The sequence below is a fragment of the Benincasa hispida genome, chromosome 3 (genome assembly GCF_009727055.1).
Source record: "Benincasa hispida cultivar B227 chromosome 3, ASM972705v1, whole genome shotgun sequence".
In the NCBI taxonomy this organism is placed as follows: Eukaryota; Viridiplantae; Streptophyta; class Magnoliopsida; order Cucurbitales; family Cucurbitaceae; genus Benincasa; species Benincasa hispida.
The window spans coordinates 53,662,901-53,689,771 of record NC_052351.1 but is presented as its reverse complement, the minus strand read 5'-3'; the positions used below and the strand labels follow the sequence as shown (position 1 = coordinate 53,689,771).

At 32.3% G+C, this 26,871-nt stretch overlaps 2 protein-coding genes across 3 annotated transcripts; one reads left to right on the top strand and one right to left on the bottom strand.

Moving 5' to 3' along the window:
- Window positions 1-9,842: 9,842 nt before the first annotated feature.
- LOC120074042 (leucine-rich repeat receptor-like tyrosine-protein kinase PXC3) lies at window positions 9,843-13,644 on the top strand. The gene is made up of 2 exons (XM_039027022.1): window positions 9,843-12,889; window positions 12,982-13,644. The coding sequence occupies exons 1-2, from the start codon at window positions 10,543-10,545 to the stop codon at window positions 13,305-13,307; spliced, it is 2,673 nt and encodes an 890-aa protein (XP_038882950.1). The 5' UTR covers window positions 9,843-10,542; the 3' UTR covers window positions 13,308-13,644.
- Window positions 13,645-14,525: 881 nt separating this feature from the next.
- Window positions 14,526-18,513, bottom strand: LOC120074644. 2 transcript variants are annotated; one of them, XM_039027831.1, is made up of 4 exons: window positions 18,379-18,513; window positions 17,517-17,651; window positions 15,051-15,151; window positions 14,526-14,921 (listed from the first exon to the last, which is right to left on the bottom strand). In XM_039027831.1, exons 3-4 carry the CDS (start codon window positions 15,142-15,144, stop codon window positions 14,773-14,775), a joined length of 243 nt encoding a protein of 80 aa, XP_038883759.1. In that variant the 5' UTR covers window positions 15,145-15,151; window positions 17,517-17,651; window positions 18,379-18,513; the 3' UTR covers window positions 14,526-14,772. The 2 variants fall into 2 exon arrangements, with proteins under 2 accessions (XP_038883759.1, XP_038883760.1); XM_039027832.1 differs by having other exon boundaries at window positions 18,280-18,423.
- Window positions 18,514-26,871: the final 8,358 nt, after the last annotated feature.

The window sequence follows — 26,871 nt, the reverse complement described above, 5'->3', positions numbered from 1 at the left end:
GAAAGTGGTATTCTAAGTGGTCTACTTTTCATAGTAAAGTAGGTTATAATTCTATGAGTTGAGAATTATGATTATCAATGAAGACAATTGATGTTACAGAAGCTATCGATTCTTCAAATACCTTTCTAAGATGGAATTTGTTGGATATTTTTTTGGCAAAATATTAGAAGTGTAGTTGTCCCACATAAAAACGGTTTAAAAAAGTCATGAGCTTATGCTATATTGAAAAAGTTTAGGAAAATCATGGGCTCTAAGCACTATGAAATAAGCCTATGCCTTTGAGTTTTTTTGTCCTAGTTAAAACCACTTTAAGTTCGGGTGTGCTAACTCTTGTATTTTCTAGTTTGAGAGTGAGAAAAAAGTACGATTAGTATAAAAGTTTTGAGAGAATACTCTTGTAATTGAGATCGGGAGAGAGAATTGTTCTGTGTGATTGTAACAATTTTTCACATAATGGATTTCTTTCTGGTGGATAGTGGTTTTTCTTCGAGTTGGGAGATTTTCACATAAACTCTTGTGTTTCCAGTTTTATTGTTTCTTTTAATTTCTTAGTTATTTTTTGACTTATTCTTGCGATAGAAGTGGAAGGTTTTTTTTCCAACAATTATATTTGGTTTAAAAAAAACTATTAAAAATCAAAATCAAGTTTAGAAACTAAAATAGGCATTTAAAAGTTTAAAATTAAAATAGAATCAAGTTTATTTTGGTGAGAATGATACTTCAATAGACAAGATTTGGCATTATAAACCTATATTATAAAGTGACTTTAAATATGGGGAAAAAATTAATTCGCATAAGGTAAAATATGAAACACAAAAAATGGTTCAAATTCTTAACTCTCGAGAATATTCTCAAATAATGCAACCTTCAAATATTTTAAATTAAATAGTTGGATTTCAATTAAAAATTCATGTGGTAGCACCCTTTTTTTGAGTTGCATTAAAGTCATTACTAAGAACATTCCTTTAATGAAAGAGATCATGGGACTCTAGCCATTAATTTGATCCTATTTAGTGACCATTTTATTTTTCGTTTTTTATTTTTTAAAATTAAGCATATTTTTTTAAAATTCTTACCTTGACTTGCATCTTTTTTAAGTATAATGGTTGAATTCTTAGCCAAATTTTAAATATAAAATTAATTTTTGAAAAGCTACTTTTTTAATTTTCAAATTTTGGCTTAGCTTTTTAAATCATTGGTAAAAAGTAGATATCAAATAAAAAAATTTGGAAGGTAGAAGTAGCTAGACTTAAATTTAAAAAAAAAATCCAGTTTAGTAATCATGTTTTTTGTTTTTATTTTTGAAAATTAAGATTATGGACACTACTTCCACGAAGAATTGACAAAAATGATCCATTGGAAGTTTGATTTTGCATTTTGACCTATTTTTTAAAAACAAGTTTTTTGACCCCTTGATGATGAAAATGCTGTAAAGGTAAATATTGGTTGTACAATTACTCTCATGTCCCTTATTAAATTCTCACTTTCAATTTCAACCATGACCTACAATGTTAATTCACGTTCTCCACCTAAATTTATTCACAAAAAATTAATTTATCCAAAAACCATTAACAAAAAATTATTCACACAAAAAAAATCCAATTACTCATATGCCCCTTATTAAATTTTCACTTTCAATTTCAACAACCAACCGACTAGATTAATTGACCAAAAATTCTCCACCTAAATTTATTCGCAAAAAATTAATTTATCCAAAAATCATTAACAAAAAATTATGCACAAAAAATTCTCTACCAAATTTGATTTGTTTACAACCCCACAAAAAGTTCTCTTCACAAATTATTTCCAGAACAAAATTCGTCAAGTCCAAAACTTATATTTCACGAAGTTGTAATTTTGTACACTTCTTAAGAAGGTATGTATTTCATTTTGTATATATTCAATAGTTCGATAATTTCTCGAAAAATTGACAAAGATAAATGACCTTGTATTTATGTTTGTACACTTGTACTTCATGAGTTTGATTTATGTTTGTTTTACTAATTGTTTCTTTTTTCTTCTTCTTCTTTATAATGTCATGCATTTGATATTTAAGTTGATTGACCCAGTCTACCAAGGCATGGGCTTCACCGGGTAGAAAGGAAATGAGTTAAAATTACCCGATGAGGTCTCATTGGGTACAAAGTAATTGATGAAATAAGTAGGATACCCGACCGGGATTCATCGGGTAGAAATCAAATGAGTTGAAATTACCCAGTTAGGCTTCACCGGATACAAAATAATTGTTGGAATAAGTTGGATTCTCGGTCAGGCTTCACGTCTTCACTGGGTATCAAATAAATTGATTGACCCAGTCTTCCAGGGTACAGGATAGGAACCGGGCTGGGTACGGTATAGGAACCAGGTTGAGACTGGTCTGGGCCCGGTAGAGTTAACCCAGCCTGGCCAGGTGCACAAAAAGTAAGGATTCTATTTTTTGGCCTGGTGTTGTACCCGACCGAGTGGACGATCGAGCCAATTTTTTTTTAGTTTCTTTTTTTCATTTTGCTTTTTCTTTAACTACATTACATTAATACACTTTTGTTATAAATTGTAGGAAACTGCCTCGTGTTTAGATTTGTTTCAGTGGTATTTGGAATGAAAGGGAAAAGGATTACGATGGAGGAGAGTTGCGGGGGTTTAACATTGAGTTGCGGGGGTTTTCCATCTGCATTGTCTTTATACACCAGTGTTTTATCTTTCAATCCTTGTTTAAATCGTTTGATTGTATTTCCAAAAAAATTCCTTGCTCCAATCTTCATTAAAAAATCTATTCCAGCATTTATGATCGCTAAATTTTCAAAATCCATTTGTTTTTCCCTCTTTCTACCCACCGTAGCAAACTCAATAAAATAAAACAATGCAATTTTCACTACATCAACATCGTTTTCAAACTCAAGTGTTGGAAAAATAGAGTTCAACTCATATACCTTCATACCCTCATTATCATTTAGATATTTAACTCTGAGTCTAACAAAAGAACTTTCTCCCATCACAGTTCTAGTTTCATGTTTTAGTCCTATAATAAGGTTAAACTCTATTTGGTTGAATGATACCTTATTCCCCATAAGATTAAAACTAATAACATCTCTCCTAGGTTCCTCTACCTCTCGAAGAAAAATATAATGAATCAGTGGTCCATTAAAGATGATGTTTGTGTCAAGGAGAGGATCAAAACATGTTTGTCTAAACATGGCTAATTGTGTCAGAGTTAATTTTTTTCTTAATTTTAGTATATGGGAACAACATGAAATGGCTGCAGGAAAATGATCATTAGGATGAACCTTCATTTCTAGTTCCATTATAACATACATTTTTCATCAAATCGATAAATTAGAAGTCAATACAACACGAAAATGCGTCAAAATATTTAAAAATACAAAAAAAAAATAATAAATGTAAACTACTGGTTTTTGGCCCGGCCCGGCCCAGGACCAGGCCAAAAACTAGTACCTAGCTTTGAAGATTGCTCGGTCCGGGCCCTTCCCAGTCTTAAGTCACCCAGTCCCAACCTTATAGCTATTGGTTTTTTGGCTCGGCACCATAGCCGGCCCGGCCTGGGACTGGGTAAAAAACCAGTAGCGGTCCTACCTGCCTCTTCACAGTCCCAAGTTACCCGATCCCCATTCCTGTTTTTAGCCCGGCCCCATACCCAGCCAAAAGGAACGTCCCTTCCCTTTCTTGCCGGTCTCGCCTCGTTTTCTAAGTCATCCAGCCTCATACCCGGTCGGTCCCGAGACCGGGCCAAAAATCGTCCACTCCCTTTCTCGCTCGGTCTCGCCCCATCTCGCCCGACCCTGTCCCCCCTTCCCGATCAAGCCCACTTCTCCCTTCTCGGTCCCGTCCCCCTTCCCGATCCCAATTTCCCACAACATGTCCTACCCAATTGCCCGCTCGGTCAAGATCTAAAGAAGCCCGGGGCTTCATCGAATTGAGATGTTTCAAAATTCGAAAATTGGAGTTTAAAGCAAAAAAAAAATGGTTTATAATGTAAAAATCAGCTCATATACTATTTATCGGTCTCAAAATCATTTTAAAATGCAACGTTTATTTAGAAAAAATCTAAAAAATTATTAAATCCCATGAAAACTCATAAAATCAAGAACAATGCCAAAAAATCCAAAACCAAAACCATCCTAAAATGTGCATAAATACTTACTTGATGAAGATGAACTGATGAACTTGAAGATGATAAACCAAAATGTTGAAGAAAAATTGAAAGAATGTGAGGAGTTTTGAAAGGAATTTGAAGGCTTGCAAGACAACGGTCATAGAGGGAGGGATTGACATTTTGAATATTTTTCCTAAAAAAAGGATATAATGGTCCTTTTGCCAAAGAAAAACTTTCAATAGGCAATTTCTCCCAATTTTCCTACTTCCACCTCCAAATTTCTTCATGTATTATCTACTTTTCACTAGTGGTTTAAAAAAACTAAGTCAAATTTTGAGAACTAAAAAAAATAGCTTTCAAAAAGTTAGTTTTACTTTTGAAATTTGGCTAAGAATTCAACTATTATACTTAAAAAAATATGTAAATCATTGTAAGAAATGTGAATGAAATAGAATTAATTTTCAAAAAATAAAAACAAAAAACTTAATAGTTACCAAATAGGACAAAAATGACTATATATATATATAGTTTATAAATAAAGCGTTCAAAAATATTGTTTTCATTTTTAAATAAGGAAAAAAGTTTATAAATAAAGCATCGTATATACATATACACACACATACATACAAAATAATAAGTATTCAAATTTGGAATTATGAAATGTTGTCTTGTACTATCATAATTAATTGTTCATGTATGATCATTACTCGCCATATTAAGAAAATTTTAATTGACTTAATATATATATACATACATACAAAATAAAAAGTAGTCAAAATTGGAATTATGAAATGCTGCGTCATGCTATCAAGAAAATTTTGATTCACTTAATATATATATACATACAAAATAAAAAGTAATCAAAATTGTTGTGTTATACTATCATAATTAATTGTTCATATATGATCATTACTCACCATATTAAGAAAATTTTGATTCACTTAATATATATATACATACATACATACAAAATAAAAAGTAATTAAAATTGGAATTATGAAATGCTGCGTTGTGCTATCATAATTAATTGTTCATGCATGATCATTACTCATCATATTAAGAAAATTTTGATTCAAAGTGAATTATATTTTTGTAATTATACCACAAACTTATTTGATTTTTATTTTGATCCCTAGACTCTTGAAAGTGTATATTTGTGTGTGCAAAAATCTCTCACTACTACTATAAAACAAGTAAAATGAGATAAACGAGAAATTAAAAGGAAAAAAAAAAAAAGAAAACATGAAAATTTATGTAGAAAACTTCAAACTCGAAGTCATACTTTTAGTACTTGGAACTCATCACTTTCTTAAAGTCCAGGACAACCACTTTTCTAATAATTTATTAAAAAAAAACCAACATGAACATTTGTGAGATTAGAATGATTTTACATGGATGGCATAAAAGAAATAGACCAGAAGGTAATTAGGACAATAGGTTAAAATTTTAGTTTAAAATGTAGGTTAGAGTGTAGAAAATACTTCACAACTTTGTACTTTTATTTCATAAAATACTCTCGATCTTTCAAAAGTTTCAATAATACCCTCAAACTTTTTTTAAAAAAATAAGTTAAAAAATGTCGTTATAGTTAGTTTTAGATGGAAATATTAGTACTTTGTTAAAAAATATTTTTGAACTTTCAAATGTTTCTCCAATGAACCTTCAATGTTTCAAAGTTGTTGATCAACATTTAAGAAAAGTTAAAAAAATACCTAAAATTAAGTATATAGATAGAAAAAATTATTGGTACCTTAAAAAATACCCCTAAACTTTTAAAAATTGCATTCATACTCTTAACCTATAAAAAAGTTGAAAATTTTTCATTACCGTTACTATATGGACAACAATTGTTTGTCTACACCTCATGGCCTTCATTTTTCATTTTCTTTCTCATTTGTTTCAATCTATGACCTAACACTTTTTTTCCCTTTTCTTTTTCAATATCACCCTTCTTCCATTCCCTACTTTCTAAAACTATCCTCTTCAATTAAGGTACATAGCATATAACAAGAAGAAAGAAAATAATGAAACAATAATAAAACCATCTGGAACATTAATACTTAAATGTTTTGATAAGATTGTACATTAGAAGTTTAGTGTGTGTTAATATGATCTTTGAATTTAGTATACAAAAAAAGAGAGACATGATGAGAATTTTGATAATAATTTTGAGGACAACTAGCGTAGGAGAGAAAATAAAGAAAACGTGTCCATTATCAAACTTGTAGGAGTGAACACTTTGTTGATTTTTTTTTAAAATTACAATCTAAATTAGTCTATTTGTTGTGATTATTTAGGCTCTCATCATTCTTTATGTGGAGATTAGAGAGTAGTTAGTTGTACCGTTGTTTGACTAACTCCAAACTTGAGAACTATTTACAATATATTGTCAAATGGAAGGGATGGATATGACACCAAACTCATAATATTTTTATTTATTTATTTATTATTATTTTGTGAAACTATATCAACAAGTAGTCTTCACATCTATGTTGGGAATGACTTTGGACCTTTGATCTATAGCAAAAAGTAAAAGTAATTTTAAGGCAAAGAAGGTAGAAGTTTGTACCACATTAAAATATTTTGTCTCGCCAAATAGTTTATATATAAAGGTTTGCAAAGGAATTTCCAAATTGTGGTTGTGGTCGAAGTAGGAACTTTTTTCACAAGTGTGCATTGTCGTTGATACTTGTTTGGTAGGGTGGATGGGTTCCCGTAATCGTGTTATGTGTAAAATGAAATATTTATTTTAATACATTTCTCGTTTTATTACCATAGTGGATCTAGAAATTAATTATCATATCTAAAAAAACATTTTTTTCCCTTCTAATAAAAGGTTATGTACTTTTGTCTTGAGCACACATAGAAAACCTAATTCATCTTTTTGATACTCTCGAATTTTTGTGGCCATTTTCTAAGCTATTGTTCAATCAATTCCGATCCGTTCTGCCAAGTCCACGTCAGAGATCGAGAATTGTATAAACCTTGAAAAACAACCGATTTTTTGCAGTTTAACATCAAGATCGCACTATTCTTACTTTCAAGACAATAAGCTCTTCAATGACACAATACAATCTACATTTGTTATATTAATCTACCATTTTGGAGGGGTTTATTTTATTTGCAAGCTATTTAATTAAAAAAATAACTCCTAAAATATTTACATTTTAATTATCATCGATATAATATTATAAATATGTTAAAAAAAACTTTTGTTCATCAATTTTCTTGAATACATTAATCTCTAAACTTCGCATTATGATAACTTTGAAATTTATAACGATTTAATCTCATATTTTTAAATTTAGAACCATTTAATTCATACATTAAAATATTCATCAAAACTGAATATCAAATTTTATTATCTGAAGATTTGGGATTTGGTAGCTTATAAACATATTGAGTCTTAATTAATTGATCGATCTATTTATTATGTGACAACTCTCATTAAAATTTTAACAAAAATTTTCACAAGAGAAATTAAATTGTTTTACATTAAAGTTTAGAGATTAGATTATTTCAAAATTGAAAGTATAAAAACTAAATCGTTGCAAACCAATAATTGAATTGTTACTTCATGAAAGTTCGTGAAACAAAAGTGATTTTTGTAAGAGAAATTATTTCAAATGAAAAAATTATTGAAAATATTTACAAGATATAGCAAAATTTTAGAACTATCAATGATAGACGGTGACAGACACTGAGAGACTTTTATCCGTATCTATCAATGACCCTTTTTATAATCAATTAACAAGAAACAAAATGCAATATTTTCTTTATTTAGTTTGCTAGTATACTTTGAAAACAACTCACACCCAAAGTGGTTGCAACCTGACCCATTATATGATGTCAATTATGTTGAAAAAAATCTCATTTTACTGCCGGAATAAACAGAAAATAATTTAGAAATAAAAAGAAAACAACAAAAATAAGAAACACAAGTATTTACATGGAAAGCTTCAAAATCATAATGAAAAAAAAAAAAACCACGACCCACTATAAAGAAATTCACTTTATAAAAAATTATTTCAATCATATGTATTTTTTTCTCTTGATCTCAATCACAAGAACTCTCTCAAAACATTTGTGCCACTCACACCTTTTTCTCACCACTATACTAGAGAATACAAAAGAAAATTTAAACAGAGTTAATATATATAAGTTTAAAGTATCTTTAATTAAGACGATTTAAGTCGTAGACGCCTTTTATAGTATTTTGAGTATCATTTCTTTGAACTTTTTCGACGTGAGATTGCTACTTTTCTAATATTTTGCCAAAATCCTACAAATTCCATTAGTTTCTAAAGGTTGCCGCCATGATTTTAAGATTTATCCAATTTTAAATATGATAGAAAAATATATGACTTTAATCTATAGTCAAATTTGTATTTTCCTAATTATTCCTTAACATTTTAAAAAAAAAATCCTAGTGGTGTGAAAAAAATTATTAACATCCTTTGACTCGAATTATGTAACATTTTCCTTAAATAGAATGGACTTCTAATTAGTTTCTTGACCAAAATATTCATTAAGAACCATGTGAGTACAAATTAGCTATCACCCTTTTTGAATTTCCTCTCTCTTTAAAGCACATTAATAGATTAGTGGAAGATACTAACTTGAGCTATATTCAAATTTGGTAAATTTTGGAATATGATTCTGCAAACTACAAAACCATTATAATGGTCAACCTAAACCTAAACATTGTTGAATCGATTAAGAAATATATCTTTAATCAAAAGATTAGAGATTTTAATCTCTTTTTTAGTACAATAAATGATGCAGGAGAATTTGAATCACCATTTCCAAAGTAGAAAGTATATGTCAATTATTGTTGAACTAGATTCATTTTGGTCCAATTCAACGTTTTTGGATCATAAGGAGAATCTAAATCTCCAGCTTTATAGTAGAAAATATATGTCAATTACTGGCGTTGAGCTATACTCATTTTGGTCTACTTCCCCCGTTTTTAGAACCATGGTATTATATTTCCATTAACATCTCAATATTTTTATGTTTCTATAGGCTTATTATCGATATGAGAGATGAATCGATATTTCTAATATAATATAAAAAAAACATAAAACATAAAAAATAAAAAAGAAATGTCATTAATGTAAATTTATTATAAATAATAGATATGTCAACTTCTTTCAAAATCATAAAAGGTTTAGGGAAATTATTTCAAATGGTAAAACTGTTAAAAACATTTACAAGATATAACAAAATTTTAGAACTATCAATGATAGACACTGATATCAATGTCTATCAATATAACTGATAGACATTAATCGAAGTCTATCCGTGTCTGTCGACGTCTATCATTGATGATTATAAAATTTTGTTATATTTTATAAATATTTTGATTTATTTTTCCATATTTAAAAATAACCCAAAGGTTTATTTACTAGTTTGAAATTTATTTTGATTGTTGTTTCTATAATTTATTTTTGGTTAGAACCATTACATATATAAATATAAAATTAAGTTACATCATAATGATTCATTCCCAAAATCTATATATAAAAAAGGGGATAATTTAGTTGAGAAAATCCAAAAGACAGAACCTGGATACTGAAATAATATACTAATAAAGCATCTTGTCCCATGATACATACATTACATACCACCACACTCTCTCTGTTCTTCTCTGCAACACTTACTAGTGATTGATAGTGGTTTTTTTCTTTGACCTTTTTCCCTTTTTCTTTTATTCAAATAACCAAACCAAATAAAAATCATCTTTCAATTCATTCACTCTTCCTCTCCGTTTCTCGTGACTCTCTCTCTCTTTCTCTTTCTCTTTCAGACCCACAAATCTATTTTTCCCACCAAAAAAACCCTTCAGAAAAAGAAACCCCTTTTTCCATTTCTCTCTTCTAATCTCATTTTCCTTCTTCTTTTTCTTCTTCCTTTTCATCAATTTCATCTGGGTATCGATGTTTCCTCCATTGCTCCTTCAGGTTTTCTTGTAATGCTTCTATTTCTTGTTTTTGTTGTTTGTTTGCCTTTTTGGGTTTTGGCTCTTCTTCCTTCGTTTCTTTGAGTTTTTGGGTTTGTTTTTGCCTTTTCTGACATTTTTGGGGTTTCTGTGTTTTCTTGTCTGGAATGTTCTTGGGATTACTCTGTTTTCATAGATTGGTTTGTTGTTGGGCTTTAACTTTATTTTATTTTATTTTTATTTTTTTCCCTTTTTCTGTGGGATTGAAATGAAATGAAGCTTCCCTTTGATGGGTTTTGTTAGAAATTCTCTGTTTGCTGAAGTGGTTAATGTGGTGGGAAAGTTGATTTTTGCTTTCGTTTGCTTTTGGTCTATAATGGGTTTTTGCCATGCAATGTGTTTCTCATAGAGGAAGAGAAAAAGGAAGAGGAAGATCTGGTTTGGCAGCTTCAAAATCAAAAGGGGTTTTTGTTGGAACATTTTAATCTTTATGGCTTTTTTGTGTTGTCATTTCTCCATTTTTCTTGTTGTTGGGCTTCTTTCAAATTCCCAGTTTTTGAGAGCTGAGCTTGATGATCAAATCACCATGTCCACCATTAAAGAGGAGCTTCAAGTTCCTGGGTGGAGCTCAAATATCTCTGAGTACTGCTCTTGGAAAGGTGTTCATTGTGGTTTGAATCACTCCATGGTTGAAACTCTTGATCTTTCTGGTCATTCTCTTAGAGGTAATTTAACTCTGATTTCTCAGCTCAAAGCTCTGAAATGGCTTGACATATCCTACAATGACTTCCATGGCGAGATTCTGTCGAGTTTTGCAAGCTTACCAGAGCTCGAATTCCTTGATTTGTCTGTGAATAAGTTTGATGGTTCGATCCCGCCTCAGTTTGGTGGTCTCAAGAACCTGAAATCATTGAACCTCTCCAATAATCTGTTGGTGGGAGAAATTCCAGATGAGCTTCAAGGCTTAGAGAAGTTGCAAGATTTTCAAATTTCTAGCAACAGGTTGAGTGGTTCAATTCCAAACTGGGTTGGAAATTTGAGTCATCTAAGAGTTTTTACAGCCTATGAGAATGACTTTGGTGGTGTAATTCCTGACAATCTTGGTTCAGTTTCTGAACTTCAAGTGTTGAATCTGCATACCAACAGGCTTGAAGGCTCAATTCCTCGAAGCATTTTTGCTTCAGGGAAGCTTGAGATTTTGGTTCTTACACAAAACAGATTGACTGGCAATCTTCCTAAAGAGATTGGGAACTGCAAAAGGCTTACTAGCGTCCGAGTCGGGAACAATAATCTTGTTGGTGTGATTCCTCCAGCCATTGGAAATGTTACTAGCCTTGCTTACTTTGAAGTGGATAACAATCACCTTTCGGGTGATATAGCATCTCAGTTTTCACGGTGCTCTAACCTTACTCTGCTGAATCTAGCCTCGAACGGGTTCACTGGGGTGATTCCTCCTGAACTAGGAGAGCTAATGAATCTGCAGGAGCTTATTCTTTCTGGTAATAGCCTGTATGGTGACATTCCAAGATCGATGCTCAGTTGCAAGAATCTCAACAAGCTTGATTTAAGCAGCAATAGATTTAATGGTACTATTCCTTCAGATATCTGCAATATATCAAGATTGCAATACTTGCTTTTGGAACAGAATTCAATAAAAGGAGAGATACCTAATGACATTGGAAAATGTACAAAGCTTCTTGACCTGCGACTCGGTAGTAACTATCTGACTGGAAGCATCCCTTCCGAGATTGGTCGTATTAAGAACTTACAGATAGCTTTGAACTTGAGCTTCAACCATCTAAATGGACCAGTGCCTCCTGAGTTGGGGAAACTTGATAAACTGGTTTCGTTAGATTTATCGAACAATCATCTTTCGGGCGATATCCCTTCTGAGCTCAAGGGCATGTTAAGCTTGATCGAGGTGAATTTTTCAAATAATCTGTTTACTGGTTCTATTCCATTTTTTGTTCCATTCCAGAAAAGTGCAAATTCCAGTTTTCTGGGGAACGAAGGCCTTTGCGGGGCACCACTAAGCATTTTGTGTAAGAATTCGATTGGTATCAATCAAGATTACCATCACAAGGTTTCATACAAGATCATACTGGCTGTCATTGGTTCTGGGCTGGCAGTTTTTGTATCGGTTACTATAGTTGTCTTACTTTTTGTGATGAAAGAAAAGCAGGAAAAAGCAGCAAAATCTTCTGGGACTGCAGATGATGAAAAGATCAATGATCAACCACCGATAATAGCAGGAAATGTCTTCGACAACAATCTTCGACAGGAAATAGATCTCGATGTAGTTGTGAAAGCAACTTTGAAGGATTCAAACAAGCTCATCTTTGGCACTTTTAGTAGTGTTTATAAGGCGGTTATGCCTTCGGGTATGATCGTATCAGTTAAGAGACTAAAATCCATGGATAAGACAATCATTCATCATCAAAGCAAGATGATTAGAGAACTTGAAAGGCTTGGCAAACTGAACCATGCTAATCTTTTGCAACTCATTGGATATGTAATATATGAAGATGTGGCTCTGTTGCTTCATAATTACTTACCCAATGGGACATTGGCTCAGCTTCTTCATGAATCCACAAAACAACCTGAATATGAACCTGATTGGCCCACAAGATTTTCCATTGCCATTGGAGCAGCAGAAGGGCTTGCTTTCCTTCATCATTTGGCCATAATCCATCTTGATATTTCATCATCTAATGTTCTTTTAGATGCCAACTTCAAACCTTTGGTTGGAGAAGTTGAGATCTCAAAACTTTTAGATCCATCAAGAGGAACTGCAAGTATTAGTGCAGTTGCAGGTTCATTTGGCTACATTCCACCAGGTACTTGCTTGAATCCCCATAGCTTCTCTGACGAGTTTATTTGTTTCCCCTCCTTTTTCTGATTGAGTTCTAACTCTTTGTTTTTGGTTTAGAATATGCATACACAATGCAAGTTACGGCCCCAGGAAACGTTTATAGCTACGGTGTCATCTTGCTTGAGATCCTCACTACCAGACTGCCAGTTGATGAGGAATTTGGTGAAGGAGTAGATTTGGTGAAGTGGGTGCATAGTGCTCCTTCGAGGGGTGAAACTCCTGAACAGATACTCGATTCCCGGCTGAGCACGGTGTCGTTTGGCTGGAGGAAGGAGATGCTTGCAGCACTTAAGATTGCATTGCTTTGTACTGATAGCATACCAGCCAAGAGGCCAAAAATGAAGAAGGTGGTGGAAATGCTTATGGAGATCAAGCAAAATTGATGGGCTCCTGACTTTCCCGAGTTTTTGATGTTGTGAATTTTTTCGAGGAACGCCATGCTTGATGCGAGATAAATGATTCGGAATGGAGGTTGAATTCGAGTACTTCAAACTAATGCAATTGTTTTAATGAAGGCGGGAATGAGTGTCCATACATAATTGTATAGTCTGGTTGTTGTTTTCTGATCATCAACCAACCGGATTTGTGACAAAAGAAAGTATATTACATAATGGTTGATGTGTAATCTCTTCTTTGAGTTGAATACAGATAGTTGTGAGTTGCTCTAATGAGATTGAGAGACTTGTGCAATGAAGTAAAGTTGAAAAGGAAGGCACAACATATAATTCTTTATAATTTTCTTTTCTTAACGTCAACTTTCATCGAGAAAAAATGAAAAGAAAAATAAAATACAATGAACGTACAAAAAAGACACCCACAAAAATAAACTCTAAAGAAAGAAGCTTGTATCAGAAATAATAATACCTAGTTAATTAAACTCCTGAATCCTTCTAAAAATAAATTATTTTTACTAAGCTAAGCTTTAAATTTCCTAACACTCTTGATTATAAAGTGAACTAAAAATCAATCAACACTCTCCATTGTTGTATTGATAAATCAACTTTAGAAACTTTACATCAAAATAAAACCTTTTTTTTAAACAAAATAATCTTTTATTTGTATCATTAAACTGGTTAAAATCATTTTTATCGTTTTTAAAATCACTTTAAAATATGCTTTTAATAACTGAAAATCAGTTTGATGATATAAAAATTGTGTAAAATTAAAATTAATTTTGAATAATTAAATGTGTATTTCATAATTGTTATAAACATAACAAAAATGAATTTAACAATCTCAAATCAATCCTAAACAAGCCCTAAAAATTTGAAAACATTAGGGGAAAAAATAAGAATGATAAGTATTGTTTTCCGTCCAAATCTAAGAGTTCAAACTTCATAAAGACTATTTAATGTTCTTGAAAGTCTTAGGAACTAAAAAAAATATAATAATACTCATTTTTCAAAAAGTCATGCAAATAAAACAACTCTTTAATTTCTGCTAAGAATAAACCTGTCATCAGTGGTAGAAAGTTAATCCCCATGTTAGAGTTTACAAACAAATTGTGTTTTGAGCTCACAAAGAGACCAACTTGAGCAGCAATTCTGAGGAAAGAATTTCCAGAAGTTACTGTCCTTGTACAAACAAGCAGATCAGACAACTATGGAGAGCTTGGTGATCTTATAAATCAAAGTAAATAAGAACAATGAAGGGAAGTTTCTTTTTTCACTGATTTATTTAGAATCAACATCCTAACACCATCAACATAACAAGCCAATGATGCAACTTAAACAGGAAATGAGAATATGCTTATATCTATCAGAACAACAAACAAGAAATCCTTAAAGTTCCCCCATTCAAAATGTTAGATCCAATCAAAAGTGTAAAAATTGACAACCAAAGTAACATTTAAGCTTCAGAGCGAGCTTTGACGATGAAATTCTGGCGACTGATGGGGTTCATGACCACAGGTGGACCGGCTGTACGAGGCCATGCTTGGAATTTCTTGTCAGTTTCTTCCCACCACTCGCGGTTTGAAACAGTACTTGGGGTTGTTCCTGAATAAGAAATCCATTAAAAAGATGAAGACAATGGAGAATAGTAGCACATCAAAGAAACTGCAAAGCCAAGCAAGGGTAGCAGTAGCAGACCAAAGAAACAGCGAGACCAAATGATATGATAATTACCTCCAAATATTTTCTTGTCAGCAATAAGATGGTCAGAAATATATGCCAAAGCAGTTGCTCCAAGTAAGGAACCTACTATGTATTTTGCTGCCATCTTCTAACTGCAATGGACTTCCCAAATCAATTGAACCATACTACACATAATTACATCAAACTGCACCCATACTGAACCAAAAGCTAGTATCCTAATGTGGACTTGAACACAGACAGACACGTGCACAAAGATGAAGAGGACTACAAACACAAAAACAAGTTAAAGATATGAATTTGATAAGAACTCGGTTATCTATTTACTGTTTTGGCTCAAATTAGCCTAGGAAGCCGAGACCTCCTCCTTACAAGCTTGCAAGCTAAATTTGGATTAAAACTTCTATATCTATCCCTCTCCCCTTCCTCTTGCTTTATACTAATTCAGCAACAAAAATAACAGATTTTCCCCTACAGTGGTCCCTACTCTTTCATTCTCCTCTAACTACGTTTATTCTCTTCCTCTACCTCATTTACATTTGTACCCCCCTTCCTATTTTTCTTGTTGATTCTTCTTTCATATTTTCTAAATATAGGAGGTCTATTAGAATTTTAAAATATATATGGATCTATGGACATTTAATACTCTAAAGTACATAAAAACATGTAAGTGGCAGTGTGCCGTTTTCTTTTTGTCATTCATACAGTTTTTTAGGGCCAAGTGAAGTTTCAGTGTCTGGTTTTACCTAGCAATGGGTTCGGCAGTAAGCATTATAAAAGGCTCAAATTAAATTTTTTTTTTTTTTTTAATTTCGAGTTGATGTGTTTGTGTGTCCTGCATCGGGATGCATTGGTGTGTCCAAACTTTAAGAAATATATATCCAAATTAACCATATCATTGCCTGATCTGTTTAGTGAAAGGATATCATTGCTTAATAGTTCCTTAGCATTAACCAAATAAATTCTAGGACTTGTTGCAAAACCTTAATAACCATCTCAAGCCAACCATGAGGACTCCTATAGGCCATCTTGGAGTACCAAATTCCCAAAGGGTTGGTCATAGGAAGTGTAGTTAATACAGACATGAAAAATAGCTGACCCAACTGGCGTGCATTTTGTAGTAATTGGAAACTCAAGGGTTGCTTGGTTTCCCACTACTCTTATAAAATCCTAGTGTTGAGAGAAGTACTCTCAAATTCTTTGGTTCATTATTTTGCTTGGGTGCTGGGGTATCTGTATTGAGTAGCTACGAACCTTCTCATTCAAAGAGAACCAAAGATTTCAAGGCAGAAGTTGAATGCCAATAAGGAAATTCCAAGGAAGCTAAATTATGGCTTCTACTTGGTGTGCACCATCAAAACCATTTGGTAATCACAATTTTATTTTTATAAATGTCATTTGGAGTCATTATGCAAGATCCTATTAGCTCTAGGGCTTTGGGATTTTCCCCTTTTCATAATTCTCATAGCTTCTCGGAAAATTGTTGCTTTTTTTCATATAATTTATCAAAGTTGATCAAATTCATAGGCTACAATATCAAGACTTGGTTTCTTCTTCATTCTACAAGCAATCTAGACATATTTTAAAATCGGTCTGATGCAGGCAAAATCCTAACATGAAAATGCTTTGCAACCCTTTTCGGAGCTTTCAAAGTAACTATTACCAAGTCTAAGGACTCGATTTCCCTCAATAACTCCACATTGATTTAGTCCCAACCCCCAAATATTCGAGTTCATATGCATGCTAAAACCCTAATATAGCTCAAAATATCTCTCTCATAACCCGCAACAAGAATCAATCCGCTTCAAGTTTATGATTCAAAACATTACTGAAATGTTTTACATAATACATAACTATTTAAGAAACTACAAACGAGCTCCAAACAAGTGCTTTTTAAAGCTCAATAAAGTGCAATAGCCTTTTGGAGCTTAAGCGCAAGGCAGAGAAGAAGGCGTGAGCTTTTTTTTTTTGTGAGGCGCACTATATTTAAAAATATTACATTATGAAGAGAAATCATAGTTGATGTGGAAATATGGAAAGAAAGACCCCTAAACCCAATAACTTTTGCATTTAGGCTCAGTAAAATTGATTTTTAGTTAATAAAGGAAAAAACTTAATTATTACTAATTTTTAAAAATAACGAAAAAGCCCCAAGGCCCATGGGCTATACAAAAGGCACACGCCTGAGGTGAGCCTTATTTCGTGAGGCTCGCCTTTTCAAGATGAGGCGCCAGAACAACACCTTGAGCCTAGGCACGCCTAAGAGGGCTTTTTAAAACACTACTCCAATCTCGTGAACTAGTTAGGGCTTCGATTTATGGAATTGGAATTCAAAAAATTGAAGACTTGAAGTAATAAATTTCTTTTAAAAGGATCAACACAGCCACCCCACCAACATAGTATGAAGAATAAAATCCTCCACCAACATAGTATGAAGAATAAAATCCTCCACCAACATAGCATAAAATCAGCCACCAAAGAATTGACAATTTTACATACCTCACAGAATCACACCCAAGAAATCGGCTACTGCAATGTGAGAAAGTGGAGATCTGAATTTTTCTTCAAAAAAAAAATGGAGATGGAGCCGAACGGAAGTCCAAGCTAGAGTCGAACACCGAACGCCGAATGGAGCTGCCATAGAGTGAGTTGTTAACAGAGACGAGAGGAAAGGGAGAGGTGAGTACGAGCGGCTAACTTAGGACAAAAATGAAAAAACCTTCAAATAAAAAATGGCAACTCGCCTCTTTCGGTACCATAAAAGGGTATAAAACCTTAATATTTAGAGAAAAGAAGAAAAAGACTGCAGAATAGGTATTCTCTGATATATTCCAAAACAGATTAAGAGGATAGAGTACATAGGCATAGAGTACACGATATTCATCACTAATTCTATTGATTAACACCAATTTATCAAACCGACCCCATCCCCATAGGATTGGATTGGATTGGGATGAGCACTGTTTTGCTCAAAAGTAATTTAGCAACAAAATTCACAATTACAGCCCAATCAACCATGAAAAAAATTCAACAAACAGAGAACAAATCCCAACCTGCGAACGTAGCAAACCTTCCACAAGTAAAAAGAAAAATTACCCATTGAACAACAACCTATAAACAATTAGTCAATTCCAGAGAAACTAGAAAAGAAATTATGATGGCATAACAAAAACAAATCCATATGAACATATCCTTCTATTTTCCACCGATTTCTACCAAAACGCTATAAATGCTAAGACATATTTCAAAGACAGAGACATACCGATGAAAATAGAGGATTTTCGAAGCGATGAAGCTCAGAGAAAGATTGGGAAAAAGGAAGAAGATGGAAGGGGAAAGAGAGATCTAGAGCAGGGCTTACCGTAGAATGTGGAGAGAGAGAGACGAGACTGAGTCGAGAAACAAGAGAGAGCCGAATAGATGGAATTCTGAGTATGTAAATCTAATTGAAGCTGGGCCTTGGGCCGCCACAAAAGTTCAACTATCAAATAACAGGGATAAACTACATTTTTAAAAACGGAAATGATAAGAAATAACTTATTTTTAGGGGACATAAGAAATAACAAATTATAAAGTTTTATTTGAAAAAATGGTAAATAAATTTCAAAATTATAGAAATAGCAAAACGAAGAGATAACTGCTTCAAAAACAACACGAAATACCATATATACACTCTATAGACCTTCTAGAACCACAAATACATAGTATTTAAACATTCTAGAAGAAAAATAAAAAGTCACCCAATATGGTCCTTTATGCAAGGGAAGATGACGAGCAGTCGATGGAGGTCATTAGAAATTTATGATATATACAACAATGGACTTCCTCCAAGGAGCAAAGTTGATTTTACCAGTAAAAAGTTGTTCAAACACTATCAATTCCAGAACGTCATTGTTGAAAATGATGTTCAAATTAGAAACAAAAGCAGAAAAACATGTGTGCAAGCAAAAAAAGGTCAACAATCTAATGAGGGTGGTTGTTAAAAGCTAGCCAAGATGATTGAATTCAAGAAAGAGTTGCTGAAGCAACGATCGAAGACATGAGATTCAAAGGAGAAATGAGATTTTGGGAGCGACTAAGTGAAGAAGATGAAGATGAGATTTAGGGTTTTTTTTTTTTGTTATCTTCTTTTAATAAATAATAATAATTACAACAACAACAAGAAGAAGAATAAGAATAAGAATATTTATTATAATAATATTATTAATATTAATGTTATTGATCATAATAAACTGAAAAATATATATTTATACACATTTCAAACATTTAAAATTTAATTCCCATTTATATGCTTTTTAGGTTCAACAAACCATTTTTACATGTTTATGAAAAATTGAAAACATAAAAAATTTAAAGAAAAAAAAATCAAATTAATTTGATAACAATATGTATAAAATAATAAAAAAAAAATATTTAGATACAATTGAATTTGTAACAAACATATAAACAAATCAAAAGTTAGTTGGATAAAATCAAATTTGATAATAAAAAAATAAATTCAAATATAAATTGGAGAGAAAAAACGCTAAGTTTTTGTTTATTAAAATAATCGATAAGTAATTAGATAAAATCTAATTTGTTAATAAAATATAAATTCAAATTAATTCGGGGAGAAAAATCAGGATGAGAGTTCGTTTATTTACAACAATTACATTGTATATAACTTCACAATCACAAAAACCTATGAAAAAACTCAACTCGTTGTAGAGACATAGCAAAAACAACAAGATTGTAAAAGTGAATACTTATTTGTTGGTCAAAAAGACAAATTAATGATATAATAATATAATAATATGATAATGAATAAAAGATAATTAAAAAAATACAAAAAATGATCAAATTTAAATAAAATATACAATTGATTAGATGATAATATGTATAAAATATTTCGTAAAATTGTCACTTCCCACCCCCAGACCACCCTTCGAGCTTGGGAGAGGGATGCGACTAGCAGCAGTTATCAACCCTTGGGCTGACACTTACTGCCTAATGACTCTTACGGAACAACTCTGATATCATACTATAACTTATACACAACGGAATGATTAAGTCAAGAAGATAAACTACAATGGATTAAGTAGGCCCATCTTTTATAACGACAATGATATAACGTTTATACAATTTAAGGACTTAACAACAAAGTTTACAACAACAACCGTTAAAACCCTTCGGAAGTGTAACTGTGGCACGTGACAGATCTTGACCTTAGCAGCACCATGGAACTCCTCACCTTCCTCTACCTGGGGGGGTAAGAAAACATTTTGAAAGAGAGTGAGCTACTAAGCCCAGTGAGTGGTTCTTTTAAGATGGAAATCATTTTGAAAATCATCATTTTTGGGAAATCAATCACATAATAATAATCACAGTGTACTCATGCATGATCATGGATTTATTTATTTAATCATCATTATTTAGTTCCATGCTACACGTGGCATGCATATCACAACAACAATCATCACAATCACCTATGGAAACCTTCCTATGACCCAATTCCCGCCAAAGTACACACTGACTATTTTTATTAATCTCGCTAGTCATGCTTAGGTACTTGACTATTTTTTCCGCTGGTCGTCACCGACAATTATTTTCCGCCGATCGAAGCCGACAATTTTTCCCACCAAGCACCTTTTTGTTAAGCATGTTAACTATATCCCAGTTTCCATAGTCACATACAAACAAGATCATGGCAATCATCATATTATCAAAGCATGTAATTTGCATCTACTTATGCATATATTCCTATATCTAAGTATAGGTTAAAGAAATATTCACAATATGCATTTATTATCAAACTGTGTAAATATTCACAATATGCATTTTACTTAACATGGCTATATCACATAACTTTCACAGTATACTTTCATTTATTAAAGCTGTGTAATATGTACCATGGTTATATATATTAAAACTAGATCACGTAGATAGTACCTAACATGCATTTCTTTCATAAACTTCACAGTACATAACAAAGCCACAATAACACTCCTGCTATGCATCTATTTATCAAAGCAACATAACACTCACCTTGATAGCTTAGGAGCCTTTCTAATAGTTCCTTTTACCTCGGGCTCCCTTTTCTCCCTAGAATCTAGATTCAACTTACAGCTTAGATTACTCATAGTTCTAAATCTTATTTTGAGATACTTCCTTCTACAAACATATTCTAAAATAGAATCTTACCCTAAAATCTTAGCTCATAACTCTTCATGGTTTGGCCGGAATCTTCAAAACTTCAAGACTGGTCCAGCTTACACGACAACTTAACCCCTCTGTCTTTTCCTCATTCTCCAGCTCCATTCCTTAGAGCTTCTTCTCCGATAGCCTCACCATGAAAACTAGACTTCTTTAGCTTTCAGATGACTTTGGAATTACATCAAACACACGAGTATATTGGGAGATCTTCTCGTCTCAAGTTGATGCATTCTCCTCCACCCTCACTGTCCAATGTACTCTACTCTCCCCCTCTCTTTTTACGAATTTTATGATTTTGTGATTTGAAAATGAAATCCCAAAGTTCTATTTATAGGCGTACAAATCTCCTATGGTTTTGACACCACCTACTTGGCTGCATGGCCAAGTGGTTATTTCTCCCTTCATCAATACAAGTTTACCTTACTTTGACTCAAGGTATTCTTCCCATACGCATCCACCACAATTACTTAATGTTTAAGAATTTCTCTTAATAAGAAACCTAATTTTGGCTAACGTTTGTTCTTACGTCTTCAACCTTTGTTTGTATTCTATTTTAGGGTTTTCAATGTATAATCTATAAGAACGTGGCCAAATTCAACGCATAAAAGCTTGCCCGGCCATTTGATGCACAGGTGGTTTCCTTTGATCGCGTGGGCGTGACGTCCGAATGAGGCGTTCAGGCCGCTCTCGCTCTCTCCATCTTTCTCGCCGGTCTCGCTCTCTCTACTCTCGCTCTCTCCCACTTTCTCGCTAAAAAATCTCACTCTCTCCGCTCTCGCTCTCTCCATCTTTCTCGCTGGTTTCGCTCTTTCCACTCTCAATCTCTCCAATTTTCTCGTTGGTTTTGCTCTCTCCCAGTTTCTCTCCAACTTTTCTCTTCAATCTCGCTCTCTCCCAGTTTCTCTTCAACTTTTCTCTCTAATATCGCTCTCTCCTAGTTTCTCTCCAACTTTCTCTCCAATCTCGCTCTCTCCCAATTTCTCTCATACTTTTCTCTCTAATCTTATTAGCTACTGTGAATATGGTTTATTTCCGTGCAACTTCTACACGAATTTTTCCAAATAATTTTCTATATTTTCCTCAGTTCTTCAATCCTTTCTTTACTAATTAGGATTTAAGTCCCCACGGTTTTCTCTTCTTTTTATCCTTTTAGGGTCCTCCCTACTTGTACTATTGGATCAAATATGGTTACTACCTAACCATTATAGTTTACATTCACTCTTACTAATTGTTGATATACATAAAGGTGATAATTATTATAGTTATTTTGACAATTGTAGAATTATTAGATTATTTACATAACATAGAATTTAATTTTCTCCTAATTAACCCCTTAATCACTTACTTAAGTAGGGAAATGGAGATCCGGGTTTCACAAAAATCCTAACTAAAATTAAAAAAATTAATCCAAATTTAGAATAATAAAAAAATGAATAAAATAATATAAAATCTAAAGATGTATTAGAAATTAAAATCCAAATGGTGATAAACAAATTAAATATTGATTAATTCGGAATATTTTCAAAAAATGGTTAAATCAAATCAAAACTAATAGCTAATTTGAATCAATTAGGGGAGAAAAATGAGGAAGAGATTGGTTTATTTTAAATCAATTCGTGAAGTAGTTATCAAAATCTAATTTTTATACTAAAAATAAATCTAAATTTCAAAAGAGGGAAAAATGAGAAAGAGTTTGGTTTATTTTAAATCAAATTCTAATTGTAAAGTTATAGCAAAAATAATAAGTAACAAAAGTTATGGCAATGTATGAAGCAACAATCCATTGATTCTTGTGCAATCATGATCATTTTTTTAGGAAGTGATATTTCTTTTCCCAAAACGTTAAAATAATATAAAAAATAGCATATACAACTAATTTATTAAAAATGCAAGAAATATACCACTAATTTATTAGAAATATATGTATACAATTATGAAAAACAATATAGAGATTTAATAAAATATATGGATAAAAGAATTTAATAATATAGAGATATTTCAAATATAAATTTAGTAGAAAAATTTGGATATTTTATTAAGGTAAAATAAATTCGAAAAGTGGTTAAATATAATCTAAAATAATAATAAAATATAGAGATTATGTTAACTACATGAGCAAAATTAGGGTTGGCAAAATTTCCCGCGGGTCCCGCCCCGATCGAGGTGGGAAATCCCCGGTTTGATCGGGGATGGGGTCAAACCAAGAATTTTTTTCGGGGCCCCGTCCCCATATCCCCGCCCCGACCCCGATTTTATATATTTATATGTATGTTTATAATGTATACTATAGACTTATGGTGTTGTGAGCCTAATATTGAATATATAAATTCTAAATTTAAGCCCAAAAGTTAAGCCCAAACTTAAAAAATTAAAATAAAAAATGGGGAATCCCCGCGAGGATTTAATAGGGGATTCCCCGAAACCCTAAATCCTAAACGGGGAATGGGGCCTCGCGGGGACCCGTTTCCCCGACTGGGGTGGGGATTCCCCGCGAAATTTCCCCCACGGGGCCAGGGACGGGGGACTCTCCCCCGCCCCGCCCCGGTCCCATTGCCAACCCTAAGCAAAATTAGGAAGGCAGTTGTTCTTGACAAATATCAATATCCTGTATATATATCTCGACCCTGTTTCTTATTTTGGAATTACCTGCCATTTGTAGTTTCATCAACAACAACATCTACGAACAAGGAAAGGGCAAATCAAGGATTTAGAAATTTGTGGCCATGTGCATGTCACATGAGTTGCCATAATTCTTATTCCTGGGCAGTTTTACCATTTTTCAGAATGAAACCTCAAATTCCGCCATACACTCAAATTCCCCCTATTTTTACGTTTTAATGATATAATTGGACTTTTTCCCTCCTATATTTAGAGCTTCATGTATATTATTTAGCATTTCACTGCAATAATGGATGTTTTTATTATAAATATCATAAAAATAGATGTCCAATGCTTAGTGCCTTAAAAGCCATGTGTCATTGTAAGTTCAGACCCTACTTGTTTGTAGTGGTATTTGGTGGATCTTAAGATCATACACATTGGTGAGAAATCCACTTCAAAATTTCATTAATTTTCATATTATTCAATTTTATAATTTATTTATTTATTATTATATAAATATATTATTATATTATATTTTCTTCATATCTGTGTTCCCATTGTGTTCCTCAATTTCACAACACATTACCAGCACGAACTCCTGTTACTTCCATCGTTGAAGGTAGGTCCTAAAGGTAGGTCGGTCTTTTTCCTCTTTATTATAGTTAATAAATTAAATGTTGTTTTGCATATTTAGTACATATTAAATTTCTAATATAAATACAATATTTTGTGATAGTATTGCCATAACAAACCTTACAAAATTAGAATTCCCAGCCCTTGACATTAATGGCAATAATTATTTGTCATTGGTACTCGATGCCAAAATTCACCTAGATGCTATAAACTTGGGAGAAACAATTAAAGAAGAAAATACGACATCTAGTCCGGACAAAGAAAAAACTATGATTTTTCTTCGTCACCATATCAACGAGAGATTAAAAATTGAATATCTTACAATAAAAGATCCTCGTGTCTTGTGGAAAAGTTTGAAAGAAGGGTATTATGATCAAAAGATAGTAATTCTTCTTAAAGCCTATTATAAGTGGATGCATTTGAGGCTACAAGATTTTAAATCCATAAGTGATTACAATTCTGCATTATTTAAAATTACTTCAAAATTATTGTTTTTATGGAGAAAAAAAATATTGATGCTAATATGTTAGAGAAGACATTTTCTACATTTCATATCTCGAATATGCTCCTGCAGCAGCAATATCAAGAGAAATGTTTTAAACAATATTTTGAACTAATTTTATGTCTTCTCGTGGTCGAACAAAATAACGAGTTATTGATGAAGAACCACGAATCTCGACCAACTGGAACAACACCATTCCATGAAGTGAATGTTGTGAATGATAATAATCATGGTCGAGGTTGAGGTCGTGATAGTGGTCGTGGGCGAGGTCATGACTGTAGTAGAGGAAGAAATAATTATTATTTTCTTAGTGGTCATTCTAATAATTTAAATTTCAAAAGAACCACACAAAATGATGATGACAAAGGAAAAGCTCCACAAGATAAGAGTTCAAAGAGTGTTGAAAATAAATGCTTCTGATGCGGAATGGTTAGGCATTGTTCACGTACCTGTTGTACGTCAAAACACTTAGTTGACCTTTATCAAGCCTCCTTGAAGGAAAAAGAGAAAAATATGGAAGCAAATTTTGTATACCAGGATAATGACATATTTTGACCCATCCCACATGACAAATTTGATGTGGCGAACTTTTTTGAATCTCATAAAGAGAAGATTGGCACAGTTGATGGAACATCAAGTTTTTTTTTTTTTTTTTTTTTTTTTTTTTAATACTTTGAGAATATCTAGACTTAATGTTGTTGTTTTCTTTTATCTATCTTCATATTTTTTTAAAGTAACTTTTGCATATTTTAAGTGTTGTTTTTCTTATTGTAATTATTTTCTTTTAATGAAGAAATATGGATCATTTTCATATGCTGGGTGTTTCAAAAATGAGCAAAGAAGATTTATGTCTGACAGACAATGCAACTACACATAATACTTACAAATAAAAAAAATACTTTTTCGAATTGGCAATGCTGAAAGCAAAAGTAAATACATTATTAGGTTCTGCAAACTTGATCGAAGGTTTTGAAAAAACAAATATTATTTTGCCTAGAGGAACAAAATTACAATTGATAATGCATTGTTCTCTAGTTAATCAAAGAGAAATCTTATAAGTTTTAAAGATATATGTTGCAATAGTTATCATATTGAGACTAGTTATAAGAATAATGTAATATATATATATATATTATCTCTACTGTCTCAAATGAAAAATGTATATTGGAAAAGTTGCTTGCTTTATCTTCTGGATTGTATTATACTCATATACGAGTAATTGAAACATATGCAACAAATCCAAATATATTTGTTATTTGGCATGATAAATTGGGTATTTCAAGGTCTATAATGATGAGAATAATTATTGAGAATTCAAGTGGATACCCATTAAAGAGCCAGAAGATTCTTCAATCTAATAAATTATCATGCAATGCTTGCTCTCAAGGTAAATTAATAATTAGACTATCACCAACTAAAGTGGGAACTGAATCACCTGCAATTTTAGAATAATTCATGGTGATATATGTGAACCTATTAACCCACCAAGTGAACCATTTAGATATTTTATGGTATTAATAGATGCATCCAGTAGATGGTCACAGTGTGCTTTATTATCAAGTCGAAATCTTACATTTGTAAGATTACTTGCTCAAATAATTAAGTTAAAAGCACAATTTTATGATTATACGATTAAGACCGTTTGTCTTAATAATGCTTGTGAATTTACATCCCAAGCTTTTGATAATTATTGTTTGTCAATTGGGATAAGTGTTGAACATCCTGTAGCTCATGTTTATACACAAATGGTTTAGCAAAATCATTTATAAAATATTTGCAATTAATTGCAAGACCATTACTTATAAAAGCTAAGTTTCCTTCATCTGTATGAGGACATGCTATTTTGCATGCAACATCACTTATACGCATCAGGCCAATAGTTTATCGTAAGTACTCATGATTAAAATTAGCTTATGGTCATGAGCT

Coding starts and splice junctions, on each gene's coding strand:
- LOC120074042 (XM_039027022.1), top strand. CDS start 10,543: ATGGCTTTTTTGTGTTGTCATTTCTCCATTTTTCTTGTTGTTGGGCTT. Junction 12,890..12,981: donor ATTTGGCTACATTCCACCAG/GTACTTGCTTGA, acceptor TTTTTGGTTTAG/AATATGCATACACAATGCAA.
- LOC120074644 (XM_039027831.1), bottom strand. CDS start 15,144: ATGGCAGCAAAATACATAGTAGGTTCCTTACTTGGAGCAACTGCTTTG. Junction 14,922..15,050: donor TGACAAGAAAATATTTGGAG/GTAATTATCATA, acceptor TTTCTTATTCAG/GAACAACCCCAAGTACTGTT.